The sequence below is a fragment of the Salvelinus sp. IW2-2015 genome, linkage group LG1 (genome assembly GCF_002910315.2).
Source record: "Salvelinus sp. IW2-2015 linkage group LG1, ASM291031v2, whole genome shotgun sequence".
In the NCBI taxonomy this organism is placed as follows: Eukaryota; Metazoa; Chordata; class Actinopteri; order Salmoniformes; family Salmonidae; genus Salvelinus; species Salvelinus sp. IW2-2015.
This window is the reverse complement of record NC_036838.1, coordinates 18,063,698-18,090,355: the sequence shown is the minus strand read 5'-3', so window position 1 is coordinate 18,090,355 and position 26,658 is coordinate 18,063,698. Positions and strand designations below refer to the sequence as shown.

General features: G+C 42.9%; 1 protein-coding gene across 4 annotated transcripts in view; it reads right to left on the bottom strand.

Moving 5' to 3' along the window:
* LOC111961988 (3'-5' exoribonuclease HELZ2-like) overlaps positions 1-20,576 on the bottom strand; it is a 40,846-nt gene extending 20,270 nt beyond the window's left edge. For 2 of the 4 annotated variants that reach the window (XM_023984723.2, XM_070440397.1), the window contains exons 1-6: positions 20,450-20,550; positions 14,074-15,129; positions 13,657-13,840; positions 13,284-13,391; positions 4,894-5,408; positions 1,070-1,705 (exon numbers count right to left, since the gene is read on the bottom strand). In XM_023984723.2, the coding sequence (XP_023840491.1) occupies positions 1,070-1,705; positions 4,894-5,408; positions 13,284-13,391; positions 13,657-13,840; positions 14,074-15,077 (2,447 nt within the window). In that variant the 5' untranslated portion in view covers positions 15,078-15,129; positions 20,450-20,550. Of the gene's footprint in view, positions 1-1,069; positions 1,706-4,893; positions 5,409-13,283; positions 13,392-13,656; positions 13,841-14,073; positions 15,130-20,449 lie in introns of all 4 variants that reach the window. The other 2 variants (XM_023984713.2, XM_070440440.1) reach the window with 2 other exon arrangements.
* Positions 20,577-26,658: the final 6,082 nt, after the last annotated feature.

Here is a 26,658-nt window from a genome sequence, read left to right as displayed (position 1 = left end):
GGCCTTGGTCAGTGAGATGGCCAAGAGTCTGATGGTCACTCTGACAGAGTTCCAGAGTTCCTCTGTGGAGATGGGAGAACGTTCCAGAAGGACAACCATCTGTGCAGCACTCCCCCAGTCAGGCCTTTATGGTAGAGTGGCCAGACGGAAGCCACTCCTCAGTAAAAGGCACATGACAGCCCGTTTGGAGTTTGCCAAAAGGCACCTAAAGGACTCTCAGACCATGAGAAGCAAGATTCTCTGGTCTGATGAAACCAAAATTGAACTCTTTGGCCTGAATGCCAACTATTTAGTCTGAATGTCACGTCTGGAGGAAACCAGGCACCATCCAGGCACCATGGTCGTGGCAGCATCATGCTGTGGGTATGTTTTTCAGTGGCAGGGACTGAGACTAGTCAGGATCGAGGGAAAGATGAATGGAGCAAAGTACATAGGGATCCTTGATGAAAACCTGCACCAGAGCGCTCAGGACCTCAGACTGGGAGGAAGGTTCACCTTCCAACAGGACAATGACCCTAAGCACACTGCCAAGACAACGCAGGAGTGGCTTCGGGACCAATCTATGAATGTCCTTGAGTGGCCCAGCCAGAGCCCGGACTTGAACCCGATCGAACATCTCTGGAGAGACCTAACAAAAGCTGTGAAGCAACACTCCCCATCCAACCTGACAGAGCTTCAGAGGATCTGCAGAGAAGAATGGGAGAAACTCAACAAATACAGGTGTGCCAAGCTTGTAGCGTCATACCAAAGAATACTTGAGGCTGTAATCGCTGCCAAAGATGCTTCAACAAAGTACTGAGTAAGGGTCTGAATACTTATGTCGTTGTGATATTTCATTCTTGAATTTTTTTTATAAATATGAAAAAWATATAAATTTTGCTTTGTCATTATGGGGAATTGTGCGTAGATTGATGGGGGAAACTATTTAATCCATTTTAGAATAAGGCTGTAACGTAACAAAATGTGGAAAACGTAAAGGGGTCTGAATACTTTCCAAATGCACTGTAGTAAAGTACTAGAAAGTTAAACTCAATGTAAGTGAATCTATATAGAACACTGGAGTCATTACCTGTTGGTGAGGGTGCAGATCAGTACTCTGGTGTGTGGCTGCCGTACCAGCTCTTTGGCTGCTGTAGCAAGCGTGAAGGTTTTCCCAGTTCCAAACGGTCCATAAATGAGGAGTGGTGCCACACCTCTTCCATCTGAGTCGCCTACGATGAAATCAATGGCTGCATGCTGCTTTGCATTGAGTTTGGGATATTCCATTTCATTAACAGGGACAATGCAGTTCCTGAAGTCTGGCAACACTCTCTCTGTGTCTGGAAGGAAATCTATGGCTTTGTGCATCTCACAGAACTTCAGACGATTCAGGTGGAACTGGACCTCCATTTCGTATGTTTCATTTCTTTGGAGCTTCAGATCAGAGCAGCATCTTTTAGACAGCTGCAAGTGCATTTTGTTCTCACTTGTGGCGTCTCGGAGGATGATGGCTTCGTAGACCTTATGACTTTGATTATCTGAAGATACTGGTGCTATGAGAGCTGACCGGACGCTTCGCCTAAGCACCCAACCCTCTGGGCTGTCTGGGGTTAGAGTATAAGGGACTGAGACGGCACAGAATAGTTCCCCTAGAGGAGCCATCTTCATTCCGAACTGAGGGTCGTCTAGGGTCACAGACAAGGTGATGGTCCCTCGAACATTGAGTCTAAAACCCGAAAGGCAATGAAGAGATTTAAGCCATGTTCACATCTAACATTAGGAGAGATGAGATAAAACTAGACAGATCAAAAAGACAAGATGCGTGGTTGAGACCGTTTCCACAGTAACATTGACACTGTACAATGACATGATAAAACTTTGAAACAAATGTGGTACTTTTTGTAGCAAGCGAGTATCATGTAACACAAGTAGTCACTTGCTCACCAGAGACAAGGCATACTCTGAGTTGAGAGCAGGGTTTCCGTTAGCTGGTAATAACCAGAATTYGATTTTTTTTAAATGTAAAAGCCGATAAATAAAATTAGGAGAAGGAGAATACAAAATGACATTGCGAAGTCATGCTTTTTAGCCTATTCAGTGATGGAAATACCAGTCGATGGAAATACATTTGACTGGTCATGCTTATCGGTCTATAGGTTAAGTAGCATAATTACATGGAAAAATGTATTTGCCATGTGTGTACAGTAGCCTATGTTCATTTTGGATCTTACTTATCAAACGCGCACTGCATACAGATGCAGAGCCTTTGAGTGGAAAATCTGCCAGATAGTGCAAGAGCTGCTACTGCAGCTTTGTATGGTGCTTGACACTGGGAACTCGGAAAAATACGAGGTCAAATCATAACGTCAGTGATCTTCAGGTCGGAGCACTAGAAAGAGGCCAGAATTCCCGAGTTGGAAGACCGTTCAAATAGATTTTTCCCAGTCGGAGATAGTTTTTTCCCCAGTTGCCTTAAATGCACTGAAGTCGGAAGTCGAGATTTACGAATTCCCAGTTGTTTTGAATGCGGCATCAAACGACAATGGAAGGCATGCTTCATCAGCACGTCACATACTAGTTTGCAATGAGCTGGAGGCAGTATGCATTTTGAAAACATATATCCTACTTTATTGTTTGGATCCTGAACGTTGTAATATATTGAACAAAAATATAAACGCAACATGTAAAGAGCTGATCCCATGAAAGATCCTAGAAATGTTCCATATGCACTTATTTCTCTCAAATGTTGTGCACAAATTTGTTTAATGCTCCTGTTAGTGAGCATGTCTCTTTTGCCAAGATAATCCATCCACCTGACGGGTGTGGCATCAAGAAGCTGATTAAACAGCATGATCATTACACAGGTGCACCTTGTGCTGTGGACAATACTCTAAAATGTGCCGTTTTGTTACACAATACAATGCAACAGATTTCTCAAGTTTTAAGGGATATGCAATTGGTATGCTGACTGCAGGAATGTCCACCAGAGCGGCTGCCAGAGAATTGAATGTTAAAACTGTCAGAAACCATCTCCGGAAGCTCATCTGCGTGCTGGTTGTCCTCACCAGGGTCTTGACCTGACTGCAGTTCAGTGTCGTAACCAACTTCAGTGGGGAAATGCTCATCTTTGATGGCCACTGGCATGTTGCAGAAGTGTGCTCTTCATGGATGAATCCCGGTTTCAACTGTACCGGGCAGATCGGTTTGCTGATGTCAACATTGTAAACAGAGTGCCGAATGGTGGCGGTGGGGTATTGGTATGGTATTGTCAGGCATAAACTACGGACAATGAACACAATTGCATTTTATCGATGGTAATTTGAGATCCTGAGGCCCATTGTCATGCCATTCATCTGCCGCTATCACATCATGTTTCAGCATGATAATGCAGCAACCCATGTTGCAAGGATCTGTACACAGTTCCTGGTAGCTGAAAATGTCCCAGTTATTTTATGGCCTGCATACTCCGATGCTGTTGGAAGTGGTGTTGGAGGGCCAGTAGGAGGCACCCTTTCCTCTGTTCCCCCCAAAATAATATCCCAATACCCCAGGGAAATGACTGGGGACGTTGCTCTGTGTAGGGTGCTGTCTTTCGGCTGGGACGTTAAATGGGTTCCCTGACTATCTGTGGTCACTGAAGATCCCATGGCACTTATCGTAGGGGTGTTAACACCCTGGTGTCCTGGCTAAATTCTCAATCATGCCCTCATACGGTCACCTAATCATCCCCAGCTTACAATTGGCTCATTCATCCCCTTGTAGCTATTCCCCAGGTCGTTTCTGTAAATTACAATGTGTTCTCAGTTAACTTACATGGTTAAATAAATGATGGTCGGTCACACCAGATACTGACTGGTTTTCTGATCCACACCCCTACTTTTTTTTAAGGTATCTGTGAGCAACAGATGCACATCTGTATTCCCAATCATGTGAAATCCATAGATTGGGGCTTAATTCATTTATTTCAATCGACTTATTTCCCTWTATGAACTGTAACTCAGTAAAATCTTTGAAATTGTTGCATTTTGTTTATATTTTTGTTCAATGTACATATTATGAGGCATGTCTCACCTTACTTCAAAGTAGCCTATTAGATTTAGTCTGTCAACATTTCTAACAGATTGTGTGCAGAGCCCTTCTGACAACTATTCTCCCCATAATTGCATTAGTGTATTGTGCATTGCTGCGCTTATAATGTGAAGAAATAATAGTTTATCAACCTTTTAAGCTAAATGTTCGGATCTGTTGCATCACTCATTGGTTTTAAAGTTGTTGTTTTTTTGTAGCCTAGGCCTATTGGTTGTATGAATTTGTGGGACAGTCCAAGTCTGTTTGGAATAGTCCATTTCTTTCTTGACAAGCTGACCAAAAGAATAGGTAGCCTAAACGTTTCTACTATAGTAGATTGACACAGGCTAGTGATTTTGCTGTGCGTTACTCATCTTGTTGGCTGAGAAAAAGTAAATGTGCACATCAGAATTCGGTAAGAAGAGCCGCACATCGTTCTATCCTCGACTCTGTTAATATAAATGAACATATTCTAAATGTGATTTCTGTCATTCTGAGCACCGTGGGTGGACACCCTAATCAGGTTACATGGGTCTGGTAAACCCAATGCATGGGTCTGGTAAATTTCTCAAATGTCTGGTCAATTAAAATGTTGGCGGGCAAATGTCCAGCACCACATGTTCCTAACGGAAACCCTGCTTGAGAGAAATCTGAGCACCTTAGGCTTACTAACTGGAGCTTCAGATCAAACAAACTTTGTTTGAAAACTGCATTAAACCATCTAGCCTTGTCTCTGCTGTTAGATGTGAACCGGACTTTAGAGGTTGTTTTTTATGTGTATTTATAATAGTATTGGAGATGATTAGTAAGGAAACAAAGCCATGAAAAAGTGACTGATGTTATTACCTTGAAACTACCTGATCTTCTGCCTGCTCCTCTGTGTACAGGAAGCTGTGCATTATCTTTTTGTAGTTCTGGGGATTCATGGCCGTGTTGCTGTCATCAAGTGGTTTATACTGCAAGCTAATCTGAGGGGCCTTGTACTCCTTCAGAAGTTCTTCCTGTTCTTCTGTCTTGTCCATGCATGGGACGATGACCCTGTTCCCCCGATGCCAGTGTTCCAGATTCTGGGATGGGCGCCCAAAATCCTCAGGTGGCTCCTCGAGGTTAGGGGATGGCTGCTGTCTGACTTTAACTTTGAGTTTCTGTAGGAGGACTGGCCTCATGTCGAAGTCAAACACCAACCACTGTTCATAAAGACCCGGGTTGTTGGATTTGAAGGACACAGTGATGTCATAGGTCATGTCTGAGTTACATAACTGTTCACCAGTAGAGTAAGTGCAGGGCTCAGGACTGTTTTCATCCAGGGAGAAAGAGGCTCCAGGTTCCTGTTTCAGTAATGCTACATGTGCAAGTAGTCTCTGTGAAGACACAGGCAAAATGCACACGTGACCAATGACATTAAATAAACAATGAAAGTGGAGACATCACAAACAGCAAAATGTAAACTGAGCTGGAGCCACCCCACTGGGCACACACTGGTTGAATCAACGTTGTTTCCATGTAATGTCAATGAAATCTCTGATTTTTCATTGACGTCTGTGCCCAGTGGGACCTCATTATTATTAGAGGCATGACGCAACATTACAGTAGATCGCTTAAAGTGGAACGACAGCGTTTTAACTACTTTGCAGATATGATAAAAGACAATCAYATCAATTCCCAGTTAATGCTACAAAACCAACTTCATAAGAGGTCTTACAAATAGGTTCTATTTGACTCAAAATTCAATGACCTACAATAAGGTATTGTTGGCAGAATAGATGGATGCAGTTCAATGCATGATTAATATAATTCACCAATATTTTTMTTTTGTATTCCAAAAATGTTTGCTGTCAGGTTGTAAATCACAGCTGGCCTGGTACATTGTTTGCTGCCTCCACCCATTCGGGATGCACTTTTTCAGTTTCAATGACTCAATATTTTGGACAAAAACAGACAAAAKGCTGGGAATAGAATTTTCACAAATGCCTCATTCTACGTCATTCCCAAACAATCTGTGAAAATGACCATATCTAAGTGCTCGCTTGTCAGAAAATGTAAAAAAAAGTGTCATATTCATCCTGGGCGTGTATATTAACAGATTTTGATAAAATGTTGTGTTACTAAAAGGCTGTCGGTTCCATTTTAACAGTGGAGGAGCACTACCTAACATAAATGTAAATAAATATAAATAACCCTTGCTTGGGGAAATACAATAMATTTTTTGTTTCGTRCAAGAAATGTGCTTYATAAATAAAAATAGCATTATCAMTTCAGCCATTTGATAAAACAGATAGAAGAATGAGTCCACTTCAAATCAGAGGTGGGACCTTCAAAGTTTAGTGGAGGGAATATAGGCCTACTCTGTTTCTCGGAGACCAAGCAGATAGCAACAAAGGACTAAAAAAGTGGAAACAGTTGTGGGTAACAACTGGCCTTGAAGCTTAGACTTGCAACAGTACACAGATTGAGAAGAACCACACATTGGGAAGAAACTGTAAGAGCAGAGTGTATTCACAAACATGAGCAAGCAGTGTGTTAACAGTGTATTTGAGGCATTCCTCATGAAACCAGGACAAAGAAATACCATGATTTTGGGGATTTCACAACATTTTATCCCTAGAATGGTCCTGTTGAGGAAAGATTGTTGCAGTTTATTAGGTACACCCATCTAGTACCGAGTCAAACCCCCTTTTGCCTCCATAACAGCTTGACTTCTTCGGGGCATGGAAACATTGCTMAATTGGTATCAAGGGGCCAGGAAACATTCCCCCGCCATTAGACCAGCATTACCAGCCTGTACCATTGACACCAGGCAGGATGGGGCCATGGACTCATGCTGCCTACACCAAATCCTGACTCTGCCATCAGATGGTCACAGAGGTAAATGTTAGGACTCTCATGAAGCAGAATTGATAGCAGTGACAAACGTATTTCTACAATAGAATTTGATCTTGAGCTGTATCTGTGTTCTCACTGCCATTTCCCACCTGGACAAAAGGAACACCTATGTGAGAATGCTGTYCATTGACTACAGTTCAGTGTTCAACACCATAGTACCCACAAAGCTCATCACATAGACCCTGTGACTATACACCTCCCTCTGCAACTGGATCCTGGACTTCCTGACGGGCCGCCCCCAGGTGACCAAGATCCCAGAAATCTTTCATACACACAAAAAACATCCCTGTTAGTGAGCATTTGTCCTTTGCCAAGATAATCTATCCACCTAACAGGTGTGGCATATCAAGAAGCTGATTAAACTGCATGATCATTACACAGGTGCACCTTGTGCTGGGGGACAATAAAAGGCCACTCTAAAATGTGCAGTTGTGGCACACAACACAATGCCACAGATGTCTCAAGTTTTGAAGGAGCGTGCAGAACATCCTGAATTCTTTGGGGCATGGAAACATTGCTCAATTGGTATCAAGGGACCTAACATGTGCCAAGGAAAACATTCCCCACACCACTACGCCACCCGCCTGTACCATTGGCACCAGTTAGGATGGGGCCCTGGACTCTTGCTGCTTGCGACAAATCATGACTCTGTTTGACGCAACAGGAACCGGGATTCGTTGGACCGGGCAATGTTTTTCAGCTTCTTCTTGTTTTTATCTGATAGGAGTGGAACCCGATGTGGTCTTTATGCTGCATTAGCCCACCCGTGACAAGGACCGATGAGTTGAATGAAAGATTCTTACATATTGTACCTTTAAACATATAATACTCTACGTGTCAAAGTTCCAGAGCGGGATCTCTGAAAGTGATGGTTTATATTATACAGAGAAATTGGTAKAGTAGGCAGTGTAACCAATCACTACTCTGGCTGACACCTAACTGAAAAGGCTATTTTGAAGGGTATGTGCTTTTTTTACTGATTGTTTCTCCTCTGTGTCTTTCTCACTCAACCAACCACATGGAGTGGTGTAATAGTGCCTGGAGAAGTGGGAATACTCAWATTTTGCCCAAAATTTACCAAACGGCCCGTCCCACCGAAGGAAAGGCGCCCTGTGTGAAAATAAATATGTGAGAAACCGGGACATACACTCTTAATGACCTAAAAGGATAAATCCCATATTGGTCTTTCACAGTCAGGTCAAGCTTTACTGTGAAAGTAGGCTAATAATAGGCCTACTGTTGAAACAGATAAATGAGTCTGTCAACTCAGATATGCACAGGTTTCAGATTTTTCCAATTTTCCAATATGCTCCTAAAGTCACACTTTTGTGATAGAAAAACAACAAAATTGGATGTTCGAAGTCCATAAGAATGCTTAAACCGCATCAGGAGACCACTTTTGAGGTCTAGGAAAAATCTAAGAAATGTGGATTTTTTTKRGGGTAGTTACCCTTTAATTGATGTGCACAGGCACCTAGTACAGTTGTTTGGCTAGCGGTGTTTGTTGCACATGAGACGGAATTTGCTAAACAAATGGCCAGYGGAGCGATGCAAATAATCATGATATTATTCTTCCAGGTAGGCATAGGTATAATATCATTATTATTTGCATCACTCCACTGGCCATTTGTTTAGCAAATTCCATCTACCAGAAGGTTAGGCCTATTTGTAGGCCTATTTGTAAACTCAGCAAAAAAAKAAAMGTCCTCTCACTGTCAACTGCGTTTATTTTCAGCAAACTAAACGTGTAATTATTTGTATGAACATAACAAGATTCAACAACTGAGGCATAAACTGAACAAGTTCCACAGACATGTGACGAACATAATTGAATAATGTGTCCCTGAACAAAGGGGGAGAAGGTCAAAATCAAAAGTAACAATCAGTATCTGGTGTGGCCACCAGCTGCATTAAGTACTGCAGTGCATCTCCTCCTCATGGACTGCACCAGATTTGCCAGTTCTTGCTGTGAGATGTTACCCCACTCTTCCACCAAGGCACCTGCAAGTTCCCAGACATTTCTGGGGGGAATAGTCATAGCCCTCACCCTCCGATCCAACAGGTCCCAGACGTGCTCAATGGGATTGAGATCTTGGCTCTTTGCTGGCCATGGCAGAACACTGACATTCCTGTCTTGCAGGAAATCACGCACAGAACGATCAGTATGGCTGGTGGCATTGTCATGCTGGAGGGTCATGTCAGGATGAGGGTACCACATGGGGGGTACCACATGAAGGAAGAGGATGTATTCCATGTAACGCACAGCGTTGAGATTGCCTGCAATGACAACAAGCTCAGTCCGATGATGCTGTGACACACTGCCCCAGACCATGATGGTCCCTCCACCTCCAAATCGATCCCGCTCCAGAGTACAGGCCTCGGTGTAACGCTCAATCCTTTGACGATAAATGCGAATCCGAATGAGACAAAACCGCTTTCCACCAGGGTTTCTCTAACTCCATCAAGGATGAACTGGCCTCTCTGGAACTGGGTGAGGACCTCGAGTCCCTGATAACGCTGGCAATTAGGATGGACAACCGCCTTCGAGAACGTTTTTTGTTGTTGACACCATCCCAGTATCCCGGTTTCCTGAGCACCCCAAGCYCCCCGAACMCAGCATTGAGGAGCCCATAAATCTGGGACTGCGGAGGTCTCGGCCATCTCCGTGCTACATGCCCAGAACTGACGGAAATGCCAGGGCTCGCCAGGACAAGGGGAGACCCAGACGAGCTGTGCAGTTACCTCCCGGCTACCCAGTCACTGTCTGTCACTACCCGTAACCCTCCACTGGGACAACTGTCAGCACCAGATTCAAGCCTTTGTGGACTCCGTGGCCGCATATAATTGAATTGATCAGGACTTCGCCAAAGAATTACAAATCCCCTGCGTGAATTGTCCCATCCCTCTGCAGATTGGCTCCGGTTARGTGGCTCTGGTCAGGTGGAATTGGCTCCGGTCAGGTGGAATATCAGACCAAGCCCATTCTACTGCAGGTTGAGGTGAACTACTCAGAGACTTGATCGCTGCTCCCGAGAACCCCCTTATCCTAGTGTACCCCTGACTAGTGCTACATAACCCACTATTCTCCTGGTCCACAGGACACCTACTAGACTGGTGTAAGGACTGCCAGACTTAATGTCTAAGACCCCTACCAAGAGCCTTGCCGTGTCCTCCTGCATCCACTGAATACCAAAGACTTTTCCGCTCTCCCTCCCGAATACTTTGACCTCGGAGAGGCAAGCCGCCACCCCATCGTCCATATGGCTGTGCCATAGAACTCCTACCCAGCTCCACACCTCSCCGGGGCCGTCTGTACTCCCTCTCGGCCCCTGAAGCAGCAGGCATGGACTATTACATCCGGGAGTTGCTGGAGGCAGGTTTCATTCTCCCCTCTACATCCCCAGATCACAAATATATGTTGAATCGGTTTATCTTTGTTAACCTCGACGACATCCTGATCTTCTCCAAAACCATTCCGGAACACATTCTGCACGTCTGCCAAGTCCTGAGACACCCCCTGCAGAGCCAACTATATGTCAAGAGAGAGAAGTGTGAGTTCCACGTATCAAARGTTTCCTTCCTGGGTCACATTATCTCTACCGCAGGCATCCAMATGGACCCCATAAAGGTTGAGGCGGTTGCCGACTGGCCCCACCTCACTCAAGCAGATCCAGCGGTTCCTCAGGTTTGCCTATTTTTACAGGTGTTTTATACGCAACTTTGGTGCAGTGGTAGCGCCTTTCACGTTCCTAACCCGCAAGTCCCAGACCTGTTTTTGCTGGACTCCCGAGGCAGACAGGGCATTCACGGAGTTCAAGGGACGTTTCATCTCTGGACCCATCCTTGTTCATCCTGATCCTACTTGTCCCTTTGTGGTAGAGATGAATGCCTTGGACACCAGAGCGGGGGCGGTCCTTTCACAGCAGAATAAGGAGGACAAGAAACGGCACCCATGCGCCTTTCTCTCCAAGTAGTTCTTGCCAGATAATCGCAACTACAGTGTAGGCAACCAGGAGCTCTTGGCAGTTAAGTGGGCCCTTGATGGGTGGAGACACTGGTTGGAGGGGGTACCTCATCCTTTCGTGATCTGGATGCACCATAAGAACTTGGTCTCCATTCAAGAAGCCAAAAGTTTGAAAGCTCACCAGGCTAGGTGGGCTCTGTTTTTAAACAGGTTAAATTTCACACTAACCTATAGCCCAGGATCCAAGAATCAGAAATCAAACGCCCTGTCCCGCCAACACGATGTCTTTAACAAGGAGAGGGACTCAGAGCCCATCATCCCCAGCTCCAGCATTGTGGCTCCTGTGATATGGAGTATTGAGACCACGGTCCGACAAGCCCAGACCCGAGAACCTGACCCCGGCAGGGGACCAACTAACACACTTTACGTTCCGCGATCAGCCCGTTAATTAATTATTAACTGGGCATCCAGGGGTTAACTGGGCATCCAGGGGTTAATCGGACACTGTCTGTAGACTTTATCACAGGGTTACCAACATCCCAAGGGCTTACCACTATCCTGCTGGTCGTTGATCGGTTCTCCAAGGCAGCCCATTTCATTGCCTTACCCAAGTTGCCCTCAGCGATGGAGACCTCATGATTACCCATGTCTTTTGACCACACAAACTTCCCCAGGACATTGTCTCGAATCGTGGGCCTCAGTTCATTGCAAGATATTGCAAAGCCTTCTGCTCCCGGTGAGTCTCTCCTCAGGATTCCACCCACAGTTGAATGGGCAAACGAAGCGGGCCAACCAGGAGCTGGAGAAGATCCAGCGATATACAAATTATCTTAATCTTAATTAATTACAGAAATACATCAACAATATAATTATTGGTTACTAACACAATGCATTGATAAGTCCCTAGTGGGCTAAACCGGTATGACGGCTTGGTAAACAATGGAAAGGGGTGAGGACGGATAAAAAGCGGGAAAGACCAAATRGATTCATTACACACAGTTGCTAATTATATTAATTGAAATGCTAATCCTTTGCACATGAACGGCCCTCATTCTAAAATAATTGCAATGTATATGTTTACGCCCGTATGCCGTTGTTGTCTTCTCTGTTGGAATCGCCGGTCCGTCTCCTGGAGAGTCAGTTCATCAGAGAGTCTCTGGTTAACTTCCCCAGAAGTCACAATGTCTTTCGTAGTTGTCACATTCTCAGTGGCTCTGTATAGTGGATAGTGGATACATCAGGCGTACAGATGGTCATTGCATAGAATAGATGCCTCCGCAGTTGTCGGTATTCTCATACTAGATTTACGTAATTTCCAACTGCAGACTAGTAATTCTACGTCTAGGATTTGCTCTTATTCTGTATCTTTTCACAAATAATTTCATATGTAATCATATATTTTACACAATCATCAGTAAACCCCATAATTTGAAGGTGTACATGTCACGCCCTGACCATAGTAAGCTGTTTATTCTCTGTGTTGGTTGGGGCGTGATAGTGACTTGGGTGGGTCAKCTAGGTGAATTTGTATGTCTATGGTGGCCTGATATGGTTCCCAATCAGAGGCAGCTGTTTATCGTTGTCTCTGATTGGGGATCATATTTAGGTAGCCATTTCCTCATTTGTGTTTGTGGGATCTTGTCTACATTTAGTTGCCTGAGTGCACAACAGTAGCGTCACGTTTCGTTTTTTGTGCTTGTTTGTTTTGTTTTGCTGATTTTCTGTTTATWAAAAATATGTGGAACTCTACTCACGCTGCGCCTTGGTCTATTCATAACGACGAGCGTGACAGTACACAACCAGAGATACAGTAATGTGGGTCTCCTGTCTTTCATAAGGTCACCCCATTTTGTATTTAACTAGGCAAGTCCGTTAAGAAGAAATTCTTATTTACAATGACAGCCTAGGAACAGTGGGTTAACTGCCTTGTTCAGGGGCAGAATGACAGATGACCTTGTCAGCYTGGGGATTCAATMTAGCAACCTTTTGGTTACTGGCCCAACGCTCTAACCACTAGGCTACCTGCCGCCCCAAATGAAACAACTTTGACAGGATTGTTCTTTAAATACCCATGGACCATTCCCACATTCTCAAAAATAGAAATATTGTTTAATTATTCAAACTTTTGATTGTCCAATTGTCTCTCTGTGTTCCACAATTTACATTCCAATCTCGAACACTACAGAGCATAGAGGCAGCGTATTTTATGACTGTCATAACAGCAGACTTCCTTGCTCCCCCCTCTGAGAGAGAGAGCACACTGTAGAGCGGACCCACTGTAACCTGATCCTTCAGATCGTCACAGCAGTGTTATGACACTGCTTACAGGGAAAGTAAACCAATGTGTTATTTAGCAACATAGMGTACACTACTTATAGCTAGCTGTTACCTCTGTTTTGATCTGGAAGTTCCACTTTAATTTGGCATCAGTCTCCACACACTCCACACGCAAATCCTCATCAAAAGTGACACTCACGTCATCAACTTGTTCTGAAATCTGTAAAATGAAGTCATAGTTAGTTTGTTGCTTGAGGATAATTAAAATGTTATAGTTAACCAAGTTGGATAATACTGTATGTACTGCACTGCTAAAATAATTATGTGCAGTAGTTCCTGCAAAATGTTTTTTTTTAATGACACTACTGCTTTGTTCTTTTTCACACAATAAGCATTAATTATTAGCCTAACTTGGTTTACTCAAATGCAGGTTTGATTGAATCTATTGATTGAATGTGCTCCTCATCTGAACTATGATGACTTACAATTTGCACTTCATTGCTGCTCTGTCTGTACTCCTCTAAGAGATGTTCCCTGTAGGACATGAGGCCTTGAGCCTTTATGTTGCGCTTCATCACCTTGTCCTCTTCGGCTCGCATTAGCCACTCTTCAAGCTCCTCCACAGAGTGAGCTTTCACGCAGTTGGTGCCATATTCACATGTGTCAGGCCTAAGACGAAATGGCAGTGCAAACTATAATGAGATGCTAGAGGCACAATCTGTAAGATGTCTTGCTGCTTTTTGGTAATTAAACAAATGAAATGTATACCCCATGTTTTTTTTAAGAATATGTCTTATTGATTACTTATAGACAGTAAGGGCTGTTTACATTTTTACACACGTTTAGGCTTTGCATTGTTCGCAGACATAGGTGTCTCTCATTGTTTACAAAAACATGTTTACCTGTCGCAAAACCAAAACTCTGCTTTGCGGCTGTTAGGTGGGGGACGATGTTTCCACTCCGTGGTTGTGTCCCCAGAAATCATCTGGGAGTGCCCCGAGGAGGCACAATGTTTGAAAAAGCTCTCCTGAGAGGAGAGGGCTATGAAGCAAGCCTTACAGTAGATCGCCGCCTGCAGGTTAGGGGCGGGCACTACGTCTTGAGACGACTGTTGCCTCTGCCGTTGCCTTTCCTGGGAGAGCTGCAGGAGTTCCTGGCGTCTCCACTCCCCACGTGCCTCTGCTCGCCAGACAGCCAATTCCACCTCGCTGTGCAATAACTGGCACGGGCTGGGCCCGTGCCAACAGGGCATACCTTGCATGAAATAGTTGCAGTACTGGAAAGGGAAGACTGGAGGCAGAGGCCTGATCTGATTGTAGACTTCCTTCCCCTGACTTTCTGCCAGGTGATGAACCAAGACTGGGCTCCAGACATGTGCTGTATCCGCTGAGCAAGTGTTGTTCCACCGTTTACCTGTAATTTTTGTTGGAGTGCCACAGAAGCAGTCTTGACAGAGCTCTTGAAATTCCCCTGAGAACTCAGTGAGAATTTTTTCGGCTGGGTTTTGCTGTTGGACAGCGATTCTCTCTGACTGAGTTATCAGTCTAATTAACGTGCTGTGATCTATCTTCTGGTGCTTTAAAAAGTTCCACATGGCAGCCTCCTCAAGGCTCCTTGCGAAGGTGCAGCGGTTCCTGTGCTTTGAACACCCAMACCCCTCCACAAAGAACCAACACACCTTATACTGGCTGGGGTTTGTAAATTTAGGGCGGCAGGAAACAGGCCTCCATTTGCTAGTACCTTTGCCTTTAGCTAATAGAAGTTCTCTGCTGCATTGGTGGTCGACTGCTTTAAGGCTGTATGTGATTTCGTTCTCTTTGACAGAGCATGCAGAACACACAACTTTAAAGTTATATGCCACTAAGAGCACAGCCAGTTTGGACCTATTTGTCCCTTTGGCTGGCATTGTTGAATCTTCATAGAACTATGCATAAAATGTGTCCTTCTTTGACTTGAGTCTAGAGGAGATGAAAATACCATTGTTAAAAATGTAAAATCTGTAAATAAAAATGTAAATATGTGCTGCACATGTACATTTACCATTATAGCCAACACTGGACTGGAGCAAGATGGTTTTAGGATTTAAAACATAACACATTGATGTCATGAATTAAAGAAAAAAGGGTAACAATTTACATTGACTATACAGTGCATTCTGAAAGTATTCAGACCCCTTGACTTTTTCCACATTTTGCTACATTACAGCCTTATTCTAAAATGGATTTWWWWWWAAATCACTTATTAATCTACACCAATACCCCATTTTTGCAAATGTATTAAACATTTAAATTCTGACCCTTTACTCAGTACTCTGTTGAAGCACCTTTGGCAGCRATTACAGCCTCAAGTCTTCTTGGGTATGACGTTACAAGCTTGGCACACCTGCAATTGGGTTGGATTTGGTTCAGGTTRGAAGGGGACCGTCGCGACACAGCTATTTTCAGGTCTTTCCAGAGATGTTAGGTCGGGTTCAAGTCCGGGCTCTGGCTGGGCCACTAAAGGACATTCAGAGACTTGTCCCGAAGCCACTCCTGCGTTGTCTTGGCTGTGTGCTTAGGGTCATTGTCCTGTTGGAAGGTGAACCTTCACCCCAGTCTGAGGTCCTGAGTGCTCTGGAGCAGGTTTTCATCAAGGATCTCTCTGTACTTTCCTCCGTTCATCTTTCTCTCGATCCTGACTAGTCTTCCAGTCTTCCAGGTTTCCTCCAGATGTGACGCTTGGCAGTCAGGCAAAATAGTTCAATCTTGATGTCATCAGACCAGAGAATCTTGTTTCTCATGGTCTGGGAGTCCTTTGGGTGCCTTTTTGGCAAACTCCAAGCAGGCGTTCGTGCCTTTTACTGAGCAGTGGCTTCCGTCTGGCCACTCTCATAAAGGCCTGATAGGTGGGGTGCTGCAGAGATGGTTGTCCTTCTGGAAGGTTCTCCCATCTAAAACTTGTTTTCACTTTGTCATTATGGGGTATTGTGTGTCTGAATACCTTCCAAACGCACTGCATATCCCATAACGCATTCATTACACATTTTAATGAATTACACGTTATACAAATGTGGTGTGGGCTATATTGGCATATTCACTAGGGGCTCTACTCAATCTGTAAAATGGAAGGGTTCCAGATTCCGCAATAGAAATGTAAAGGTAATGTCAGATTGAGGCGACATATGCAGTGTTTACCGTGAATGCAGTCTCCACTAAAGTGGGAACATTGCCTTGAAATTTCAATCATGGTGTAAAGCTGAACTTCCGCGATATGGATTGAATAGAGCCCTAACACTGGTACGGCAGAAGTACACTTTTGAGAACAGCCATAATGGTGACCGAGGTAAAATTGGTTTTATATTGGATATTAGGTTTTCTCTCGTCAATAGCTATTGAACCAAGTAAAGCAAGCCATGACTATGAAGATGGTATATTCTGACTCAGGGGTGGTTGCAGGGGTGGTTGGAGAAAAATGCAATGCTTTTTTGTTGTTTAAATTTAGTTTTTTGTTTTGGGGGGCTTTCAATTTTCAATAGCTCTTATACAAAGTGTATCATGTCTATGGAAATTATATATTCTAAATCAGGGGAGGGTAGAGAAAAATCCATGACTTATTTTGTTGTTAACATTTCAATTAAAAAAATGCTCTTCCAACTTTAAATCTTCAATAGTCTTTACACAAAGTGTGCCATGACAACCCCAAAAGCAGTTACAGTTAATTATGGCTAGGCGTCCCACTAGCGGGACAACTTTGGTTGAAACTGGAGGGCGCACAATTCAAATAAATAATCATAAAAATTATGGATATTAAACATTTAGGTACATACAAGTGTCTTATATCGGTTGAAAGCTTAAATTCTTGTTAATCTAACTGCACTGTCCGATTTACAGTAGCTATTACAGAGAACACATGCCATGCGATTGTTAGAGGACGGCTCCCCACATTAAAATATTTTTCCACTGGCACAGATTTCATAATTTCACAAATAGCGATTAAATATTCACTTTCTTTTTCAAAATCTACCTCTGATATGTCATCCAAAGGGTCCCAGCTATAACATGTAGTGTCGTTTTGTTAGATATCTTTATGTCCCAAACACTGGAAAGAGGAACTCTGCCTAGAAGGCCAGCATCTCGGAGTCGCCTCTTCACTGTTGACGTTGAGACTGGTGTTTTAATGACGCTGCCAGTTGAGGAGTCCATATTATGGCAAGAACAGCTCAAATAAGCAAAGAGAAATGACAGTCCATCATTACTCTAAAACAAAGGTCAGTCAATCCGGAAAATTTCAAGAACTTCGAAAGATTCTTCAAGTGCAGTTGCAAAAACCATCAAGCTCTATGATGAAACTGGCTCTCATGAGGACTGGAATGGAAGACTCAGAGTTACCTCTGCTGCAGAGGATATGTTCATTAGAGTTACCAACCTCAGAAATTGCAGCCCAAATAAATGCTTCACAGAGTTCAAGTAACAGACACATCTCAACATCAACTGTTCAGAGGAGACTGTGTGAATCAGGCCTTCATGGTCGAATTGCTGCAAAGAAACCACTACTAAAGAACACCAATGAGAAGAAGAGACTTGCTTGGGCCAAGAACCACGAGCAATGGACATTAGACTGGTGGAAATCTGTCCTTTGGTCTGATGAGTCCAAATTTGAGATTTTTGGTTCCAACCGCCGTGTCTTTGTGAGACGCAGAGTAGGTTAACAGATTATCTCCCCATGTGTGGTTCCCACCGAGAAGCATGGAGGAGGAGGTATGATGTTGTGGGGGTTCTTTGCTGGTGACACTGTCAGTGATTTATTTAGAATTCAAGGCACACTTAACCAGCATGGCTACCACATTATTCTGCAGCGATACGGCATCCCATCTGGTTTGCGCTTAGTAGGACTATCATTTGTTTTTCAACAGGACAATGACCCAACACACCTCCAGGCTGTGTAAGGGCTATTTGACCAAGAAGAAGAGTGATGGAGTGCTGCATCAGATGACCTGGCCTCCACAATCACCCGACCTCTACCCATTTTGAGATGGTTTGGGATGAGTTGGACCACATAGTGAAGGAAAAGCAGCCAACAAGAGCTCAGCATATGTGGGAACTGCTTCAAGAATGTTAGAAAAGCATTCCAGGTAAAGCTGGTTGGGAGAATGCCAAGAGTGTGCAAAGCTTTCATCAAGGCAAAGGGTGGCTACTTTGAAGAATCTAAAATCTAAAATAAATATTGATTTGTTTAATACTTTTTTGGTTATTACATGATTCCATATGTGTTATTTCATAATTTTCATGTCTTCACTATTATTCTACAATGTAGAAAATAGTACAAATAAAGAAAACCCTTGTATGAGTAGGTGTGTCCAGACTTTTGACTGGTACTATATATATATAAATATATATATATATTGTATCATAGTTTTGTCAGAGGTTTACTCCCCCAGTGATTCCTATAGAATAAACTATATGGGAACTACAGCTTCCCGCATTGCAAGCTCAATGTGAGCTTCCTTAAATATTGCTTCAGATCTGCATCATCAAGCGGCCATTTGATCATCAGTCACACCTTGGCTGTCTCACAAAATGCACCCTATTCCCTATATCGTGCACTTCTTGCAATTAGAGCCCTATGGGCCCTGGTCCAACGCAATGCATTATATAAGGAATAAGGTGTCAATTGAGACCCAGCTCTTGGCATGACTGAGGCAAATCCCTGAGATCTCCAATCAGCAATGGAAACCATCTGATCCCCTGAAGTAATCCAGTTCTTTAGGAACATGATACACAGCATGGTTGGTCATTTTAGATGGACATAAAAAATGCAACACTCAGTTTCTACATATGACCTTTTATAAGCATTCAAAATTAAACAAATGCGATACCTAGATCCTCATCCATTTATAAATGGTCAAATTTGATGTGGCCAGACATTAGGTAAAACTATTGTACATGTAAAATTGTTTTATAAAAAAATAAACCACCTATATGTGCAATACATCTCAGTTCATACCAAAATACCCCCCACTCATCAACGCATCTTCAATAATATCTGGATATACATATTATATTACTTATTCATAGTCATGGCACGCTTTGTGTAAGAGTTTTTTGAAGATTGAAAGACGGAACATTTTGGGGATAAAGTCCAACAAATAAATAAAGCTGTGATTTTTTTTCTCCATCCTCCTCTGATTCAGAACATAGAATTTTCATATTCATGGCTTTGTGTAAGAACTATTGAAGATTGAAAGTCAAAAATACATATATATAGAGCAAGAGAGAGCCACAGGAGAGGAGCGGTTCTTTGGTTTATGGTTAATCCATATGGTACTCTTTGATCGTGTGACGAAATACTATTGAACAAAAAGAAGTTGATGCTGGATAGTAAACAATGCCTTTGTGCAAACAACCTTCCAGAAGTAATCAAGGCATTCTCATGTAGTGGAACATTTCAAAAACCTTGTTTTAGGGCTTATACATGGCAATAATTTAAAAAACACCGACCTGTTAAGGCTACAGCCTTCATCAGGATCATCTACTTATTAGATGGTGTGGATTACTCTCCATCCACCCCCAATTCAGTATACACCATCTTCATAGTTATGGCATGCTTGGTCATAGTTATGGCGTGTTTGTTTCAATAGTTATTGATTAGAGAAAACCGAATATCCACTGAACATCCAATATAAACATAATTTTACCTCCCGAATATCTAGTACAAAACTTATTTTACCTCGGTATATTGGTGACACTATGCCTTCATTATAATGATGCATCTGTTAAGATACCTAAAGACCTCTTGCATAGCATTATATGAATGCACAATGCTATGGATATATTTCATTAACCTTTAATAATGCATTTTGGAACTATTAGAACACATTCATGAAATGCTTATAGATATGTAATGAATGTGTTTTGGATATATAATCAAAGTAAATTGTTACCAAAAAAAGACAGTGTTAAATAGTTAAATTACTTTCCCATCACATTTCACTCTAAGTCCCAACAACAGACCAATAATGTGCTTCTGTAACAGAAATGCCTGTTACATACTGTTATGAAATTTAAGATTAAAACGTTTTCTTTGCCTGTTTAATCTACTTTCTTGGCTGACTTTTCACCAGGAAACAATTAGTCAATTTGTTGTCATTACAACAAAATGCACCATCAAGTAATTACTGGTTTGAGCTAGGAGGAAGTAGCAGGTGCCTCTGACACTTCCCTTTCACAGTTATATTATATCAACACGTTCATGTGTAGGCTACACATTGTAAATTAACTCATTTTGAAAATCTGAACTTACCACAATAGTTTCAGGAGGAGTTTTTAACAGGCGGTACACCACAGACATTACCCATTCAATTAAAAGTCCAGTTTTTTCTTCAGTTGTATCTCATTGTGGATATTTGAGACAATAATCCCTCCCATCGCTGGAGGATCATTTCATTTGCTGTCGAGTTAAGTTTTGTTTCTGTCATTCTGGGCGTCGGCATCATGGAGTTACTCCAGTCTAAAAGCAGTGGTTCTCAACTGGTTTTACCTTGGGGACCCAAATTGAACCAGGTTGTCTCAGTCGCGACCCAATATTCGAATCCCAATTCTTTTTTTGTTTGTCTAAATGCAATCTAGAAAAGTGTTTTTAATGCTATATTGATAATACATGTAGCAATTATATGGCAAGAGAACAAGATTCCCACCTTTTTCATTGTCAATAATAACAATTGTTTAAAAAACGTATAAAAAACAATGTATTATTAGCTAGCTACAGCAGGTCACTGTGTGTAGGCTAATGAGCTGCTAGCTAGCTAGCCAAATGTACATACTATAGCTAAGTGAAAAATCAGCTAGCTGGAACACTGAAATCAAAGAACGGTACAGACCACAACACGCAGGTATCCTCACCATAATAAARAAAAACTAGGCATATCCGAAGGGCGTGCTTAGATGAACAGAAGCAGAAATTGGCTAATGCATTAGCAAAGAGTGAAACGTGAAACCAGGAATTAGAGGGAGTGCTTGAGGATAGACAAAAGCAAATAAAACAACTCATGGTTACGCTTCCACTGTGTTAAAGTACCTGTGGAGTAGTATATGCCACTCCTCCACCGTTCGCCCCAGGCTACAAAGTGAAACGGGTCACATCATTATATCCCTCTCTTAAAGAGGAAAAAGAGCAACATGGGTTGCAAAAGGCGGAGAGAGGAATCCTGCTGTTTCTGAGGGCAGTACAGGTGATAGAAATGGTTTTGTGTAACACTGCTCCGATCACAGTGGGTCAAAAAGTACAGTAGATCTGTATGTTCCACACGCTGTAGCCAACCATAGTTAACAGCACGAAAGCACAACGTGTTACTAGTACGAGATGACAAAATGGGAGTTAACGTTAAATGGGGAAAGTTTGAATCCTGCGTCGTTGATGCCATTGCCCGGGGAGGGAGAATCGGCATGTATGTAACCCAGATCAAATTACTCCAAAGCTGCTGCCTGTTTAGCAAGAGACAGAATTGGAAACTGGCAAGTATTGTACACAAACTGCTCTAGTTACATGACCACAAAAGGGAAGAGGGTGACGGAATATTCTGCGTGTGACGACGGGGAAGTAGTGAAGGCTGGCTTGCTGCCAGCCTCTGTGTCAGCCCAGGGGCCAGAGTTATATGCTTTAGCAGAGGCTTGTAGGTTGTCAGAAGGGGAGAGTGTGACCATATACACAGACTCTCGTTATGCATTTGGGGTGGTACATTGTGGTCACAACAGGCCATGCTAACGGTGACAGGAACACCAATCAAAAGAAGTAGAAGCATTATTAGAAGTGTGTCTATTACCCAGTAAATTAGCAGTAGTGAAATGAGAAGTTCATACGAGTCGTACAGATAAAAGAAACAGAGTACGGAAGAGTAAAGGCTGTTATAGCAGATAAGGAGGGACCAGCTCCATATTAATGCCCATGATTTTGGAATGAGGTGTTTGACAAACAGGTGTCCACATACTTTTGGTCATGTAGTGTAGATAATTACTAGTTAGATAGAGCAGGTTGTGGGAGGAAATTATGAAAAGATTCTCCAGTTCTAGTCCCTGGAGAGTAAAACTATGAAGGCAGACAGAGAGATAATAGTCAGGGTTGTCTAATTGTAATATAATGAAGCCTGTTTCTTTGTGATGTCTGTCCTCATACATGGAGAGCTGCAAAAGCCTGTCTGCTGTGAGAGAAAAAAGGGATGTATTTACCTGATTTGTTTGATATGACTAGTTATCAATTAATACTTAAGGAATAGGAAATCATTTCTGTTCTGCTAATGCTGTGTTTTTATGGCATCCACTCTAGTTCCCTGCAGCTAATCTGGGCGTATGGTCACTAGCGATGGCTTGAGCTGACAAATCAGTTAAAGACTGCATTCCATAGACAAGATGTGGTGGGTGTAACCGAGATAGAGATTTTATTTTTTTTCACCTTTATTTAACCAGATAGGCCAGTTGAGAACAAGTTCTCATTTACAACTGCGATCTGGCCAAGATAAAGCAAAGCATTGCGACAAGAACAACAACGCAGAGTTACACATAAACAAACGTGCAGTCGATAACACAATTGAAAAATCTATATACAGTGTGTGCAAATGTAGAAGAGTAGGGAGGTAAGGCAATAAATAGGCCATAGAGGCGAAATAATTACAATTTAGCACCAACACTGGAGTGATAGATGTGCAGATGATTATGTGCAAGTAGAGATACTGGCGTGCAAAAGAGCAAGAGGATAAATAACAATATGGGGATGAGGTGTGCTATTTACAGATTGGCTGTGTACAGGTACAGTGATCGGTAAGCTGCTCTGACAGCTGTTAGAGAGGGAGATACAAGACTCCAGCTTCAGTGATTTTTGCAATTCGTTCCAGTCATTGGCAGCAGAGAACTGGAAGGAAAGGCGGCCAAAGGAGGAGTTGGCTTTGGGGATGACCAGTGAAATATACCTGCTGGAGCGCGTGCTACGGGTGGGTGTTGCTATTGTGACCAGTGAGCTAAGATAAGGCGGAGCTTTACCTAGCAAAGACTTATAGATGTCCTGGGGCCAGTGGGTTTGGCGACGAATATGTAGTGAGGGCCAGCCAACGAGAGCATACAGGTCGCAGTGGTGGGTAGTATATGGGGCTTTGGTGACAAAAAGGATGGCAATGTGATAGACTACATCCAGTTTGCTGAATGGAGTGTTGGAGGCTATTTTGTAAATGACATCACCGAAGTAAAGGATCGGTAGAATAGTCAGGGTTTGCTTGGGCAAGTTGCTGCAGTGGGTGCTGAGCTGGAAGCCTGGAAGAGTTTAGAACAATCCTTCATTGTCTCTAAATTATCCTGACATCTGGGAAACTAAGCTAAAGTGGGGTTAAGACAACAACCAAGAGCAGATAATGACCGGATGAACCCAGAGTGGCTTATGATGCCCCCTGGTCTGCATGGGAGGGGTGGAACCAGCMATAACAAAGCATTCTTAGTGTCAGCTATATAAAGAACAGCATTTCTGTAAAGGTTAGGTTACTCGTCAAGACTGTTGGGTTGACCAGCATCATTATTGCAATAATTAATTGATATTAAATAAAGATGATTGTTTGAAGAAATTACAGTCTCTCTCACCTGATTAGAATATTCCACAACACTGCAGATGAAGAGGTCCCAAGAGACTGCTGGCACATCCTTATGCAGTGCATTCGTAAAGTATTCAGACCCCTTGACTTTTCACACATTTTGTTATTTTACAATTTAAAAAAGAAACATTTTAATTCAAAAATTTATTTCTTTCCCTCATCCATCTACACAAAATACCCCATAATGACAGGGCAAAAACTGTTTTTTAGAAATGTTTGCTAATTTATCAAATAAAACTGAAATATCACATTTACATAAGTATTCAGCCCCTTTACTCAGTACTTTGTTGAAGAACCTTTGGTAGCAATTACAGCCTTGAGTCTTCTTGGGTATGACGCTACAAGCTTGGCCCACCTGTATTTGGTGAGTTTCTCCCATTATTCTCTGCAGATCCTCTCAAGGTCTGTCAGGTTGGATGGGGAACGTTGCTGCACAGTTATTTTTAGGTTGTCTTGTTGGATTGTGAACCTTCACCCAGTCTGAGGTCCTGAGCACTTTGGAGCAGGTTTGCATCAARGATCTCTCTGTACTTTGCTCCATTCATCTTTCCCTCGACCCTGACTAGTCTCCCAGTCCCTGCTCCTGAAAAACCTCCCCCCACATGATGCTGTCACCACCATACTTCACCGTAGGGATGGTGCCAGGTTTCCTCCAGAAGTGATGCTTGGTATTCAGGCCAAAGAGTTCAATCTTGGTTTCATCAGATCAGAGAATCTTGTTTCTCATGTTCTGGGAGTCCTTTAGGTGCCTTTTGGCAAACTCCAAGTGGGCTGTCATGTGCCTTTTACTGAGGAGTGGCTTCCGTCTGGCCACTCTACCATAAAGGCCTGATTGGTGGAGTGCTGCAGAGATGGTTGTAATTCTGGAAAGTTCTCCAATCTCCACAGAGGAACTCTGGAGCTCTGTCCGAGTGACCATCGGGTTCTTGGTCACCTCCCTGACCAAGGCCCTTCTCCCCCGATTGCTCAGTTTGGCCGGGCGGCCAGCTCTAGGAAAATACGTGGTGGTTCCAAACTTCTTCCACTAAAGAATGATGGAGGCCACTGCGTTCTTGGGGACCTTCAATGCTGTATAACTGTTTTGGTACCCTTCCGCAAATCTGTTTCTCTACACAATGCTGTCGCGGAGCTCTACGGACAATTCCTTCAACCTCTTGGCTTGGTTTTTTCTCTGACGTGCACTATCAACTTTGGGACCTTTATATAGACAGGTGTGTGCCTTTCCAAATCATGTCCAATCAATAGAATTTACCACAGGTGAACTCCATTCAATATGTAGAAACATCTCAAGGATGATCAACGGAGACAGGATGCACCTCAATTTCGAGTCTCATAGCAAAGGGTCTGAATAGTTATGTAAATTTGGTATTTCAGTTTTGTTTTTCATACATTTGCAAAAAAAAAATCACTTTGTCATCGTGGGGTATTGTGTGAGGAAAAAATGTAATGTAATACGTTTTAGAATAAGGCTGTAACGTAACAAAATGTGAAGGGCTCTGAATACTTTGCAAATGCACTGTATGCCATGGGTTGTGTGGGTACTCTACACATGTATTACAACTGTAGCACGCCAATCCTGCTCCTGGAGGAATGCGGGTGTTCAGGCTTCTGTTCCAGCCCTGCACTAACACACCTGAATCAACTCATCAAACCAAATGAGTTGATAATAATGTGTATTATTGCTAGTCCGGAATAGAAGTCTGCTCACCCAGTATTCCATATTTATTTTACGCTTATTTTACCAGGTAAGTTGACTGAGAACACCTTCTCATTTACAGCAACGACCTGTGGTATAGATACATGGGAGAGGAGGGGGGATGAATGAGCCAATTGTAAGCTGGGGATGATTAGGTGACCGGGATGGTATGAGGGCCAGATTGGGAATTTAGCCAGGACACTGGGGTTAACACCCCTACTCTTACAATAAATGCCCTGGGATCTTTAGGAACCACAGAGAGTCAGGACACCCGTTTAACATCCCATCCAAAAGACAGCATCCTACACAAGGCAATGTCCCCAATCACTGCCTTGGGGCATTGGGATATTTTTATTTATTTATTTTTTAGACCAGAGGACAGGGTGCCTCCTACTGGCCCTCCAAAACCACTTCCAGCAGCATCTGGTCTCCCATCCAGGACCAACCCGGCTTGGCTTCAGAAGCAAGCCAGCAGTAAGATGCAGGGTGGTATGCTGCTTGATCAGGGAGTGGAGCAAGGTTGGACTAAATTTGAAAAAGTCGCTTTTAGATGGAAAATAAATTGGAAGGCTGGACAGAAAATGAAATCAACAATTAAATAACACAGGTGTTACATTAAAGGTGGCAGGGAACTGTAGATGTAGAAATTGAACAATTGAAGGCAGAGACAACCAGGGGTTGGAACCAAAATCGTTATTATCCAAACTCCTATTTATTTACTCAACCCCCAAAATAGTAACGGTTCATATAGTTCCTTTCATACATTTTTATCTTGTGAAATCAACATGGATTTTACATTTAGCTAATAAATTAGCTCCACCAATTGATATGGATAGAGCAGCCTGCTATTGCACAGGTAAGCTAGTTGTTTACATGTTTGATGGACAGATAAGTGCTGGTGTGAGAAGCGATTATAATTTCACAGGTGGTGAGAGAGCCAGAGAAAGGGGTGCTCATGGAGGAGGCTTGGTTTGCAGCGCTGAGCATTATGACGTGTTTAGGCTATTACTAGCATAATAACTTCACTGTATTACATAATGGAACAAAACTTTTTTAGATTTTTGGTTCTGTTACCTGAACCGGTTCCAACCCCTGGGGACAACCACATTCGTCTAGCAGGGAAGTGTGGGTGTGTTCCATCCCTCCCTCGCATATCCTCTTTTGAGGATGCACATCAGATCCTAA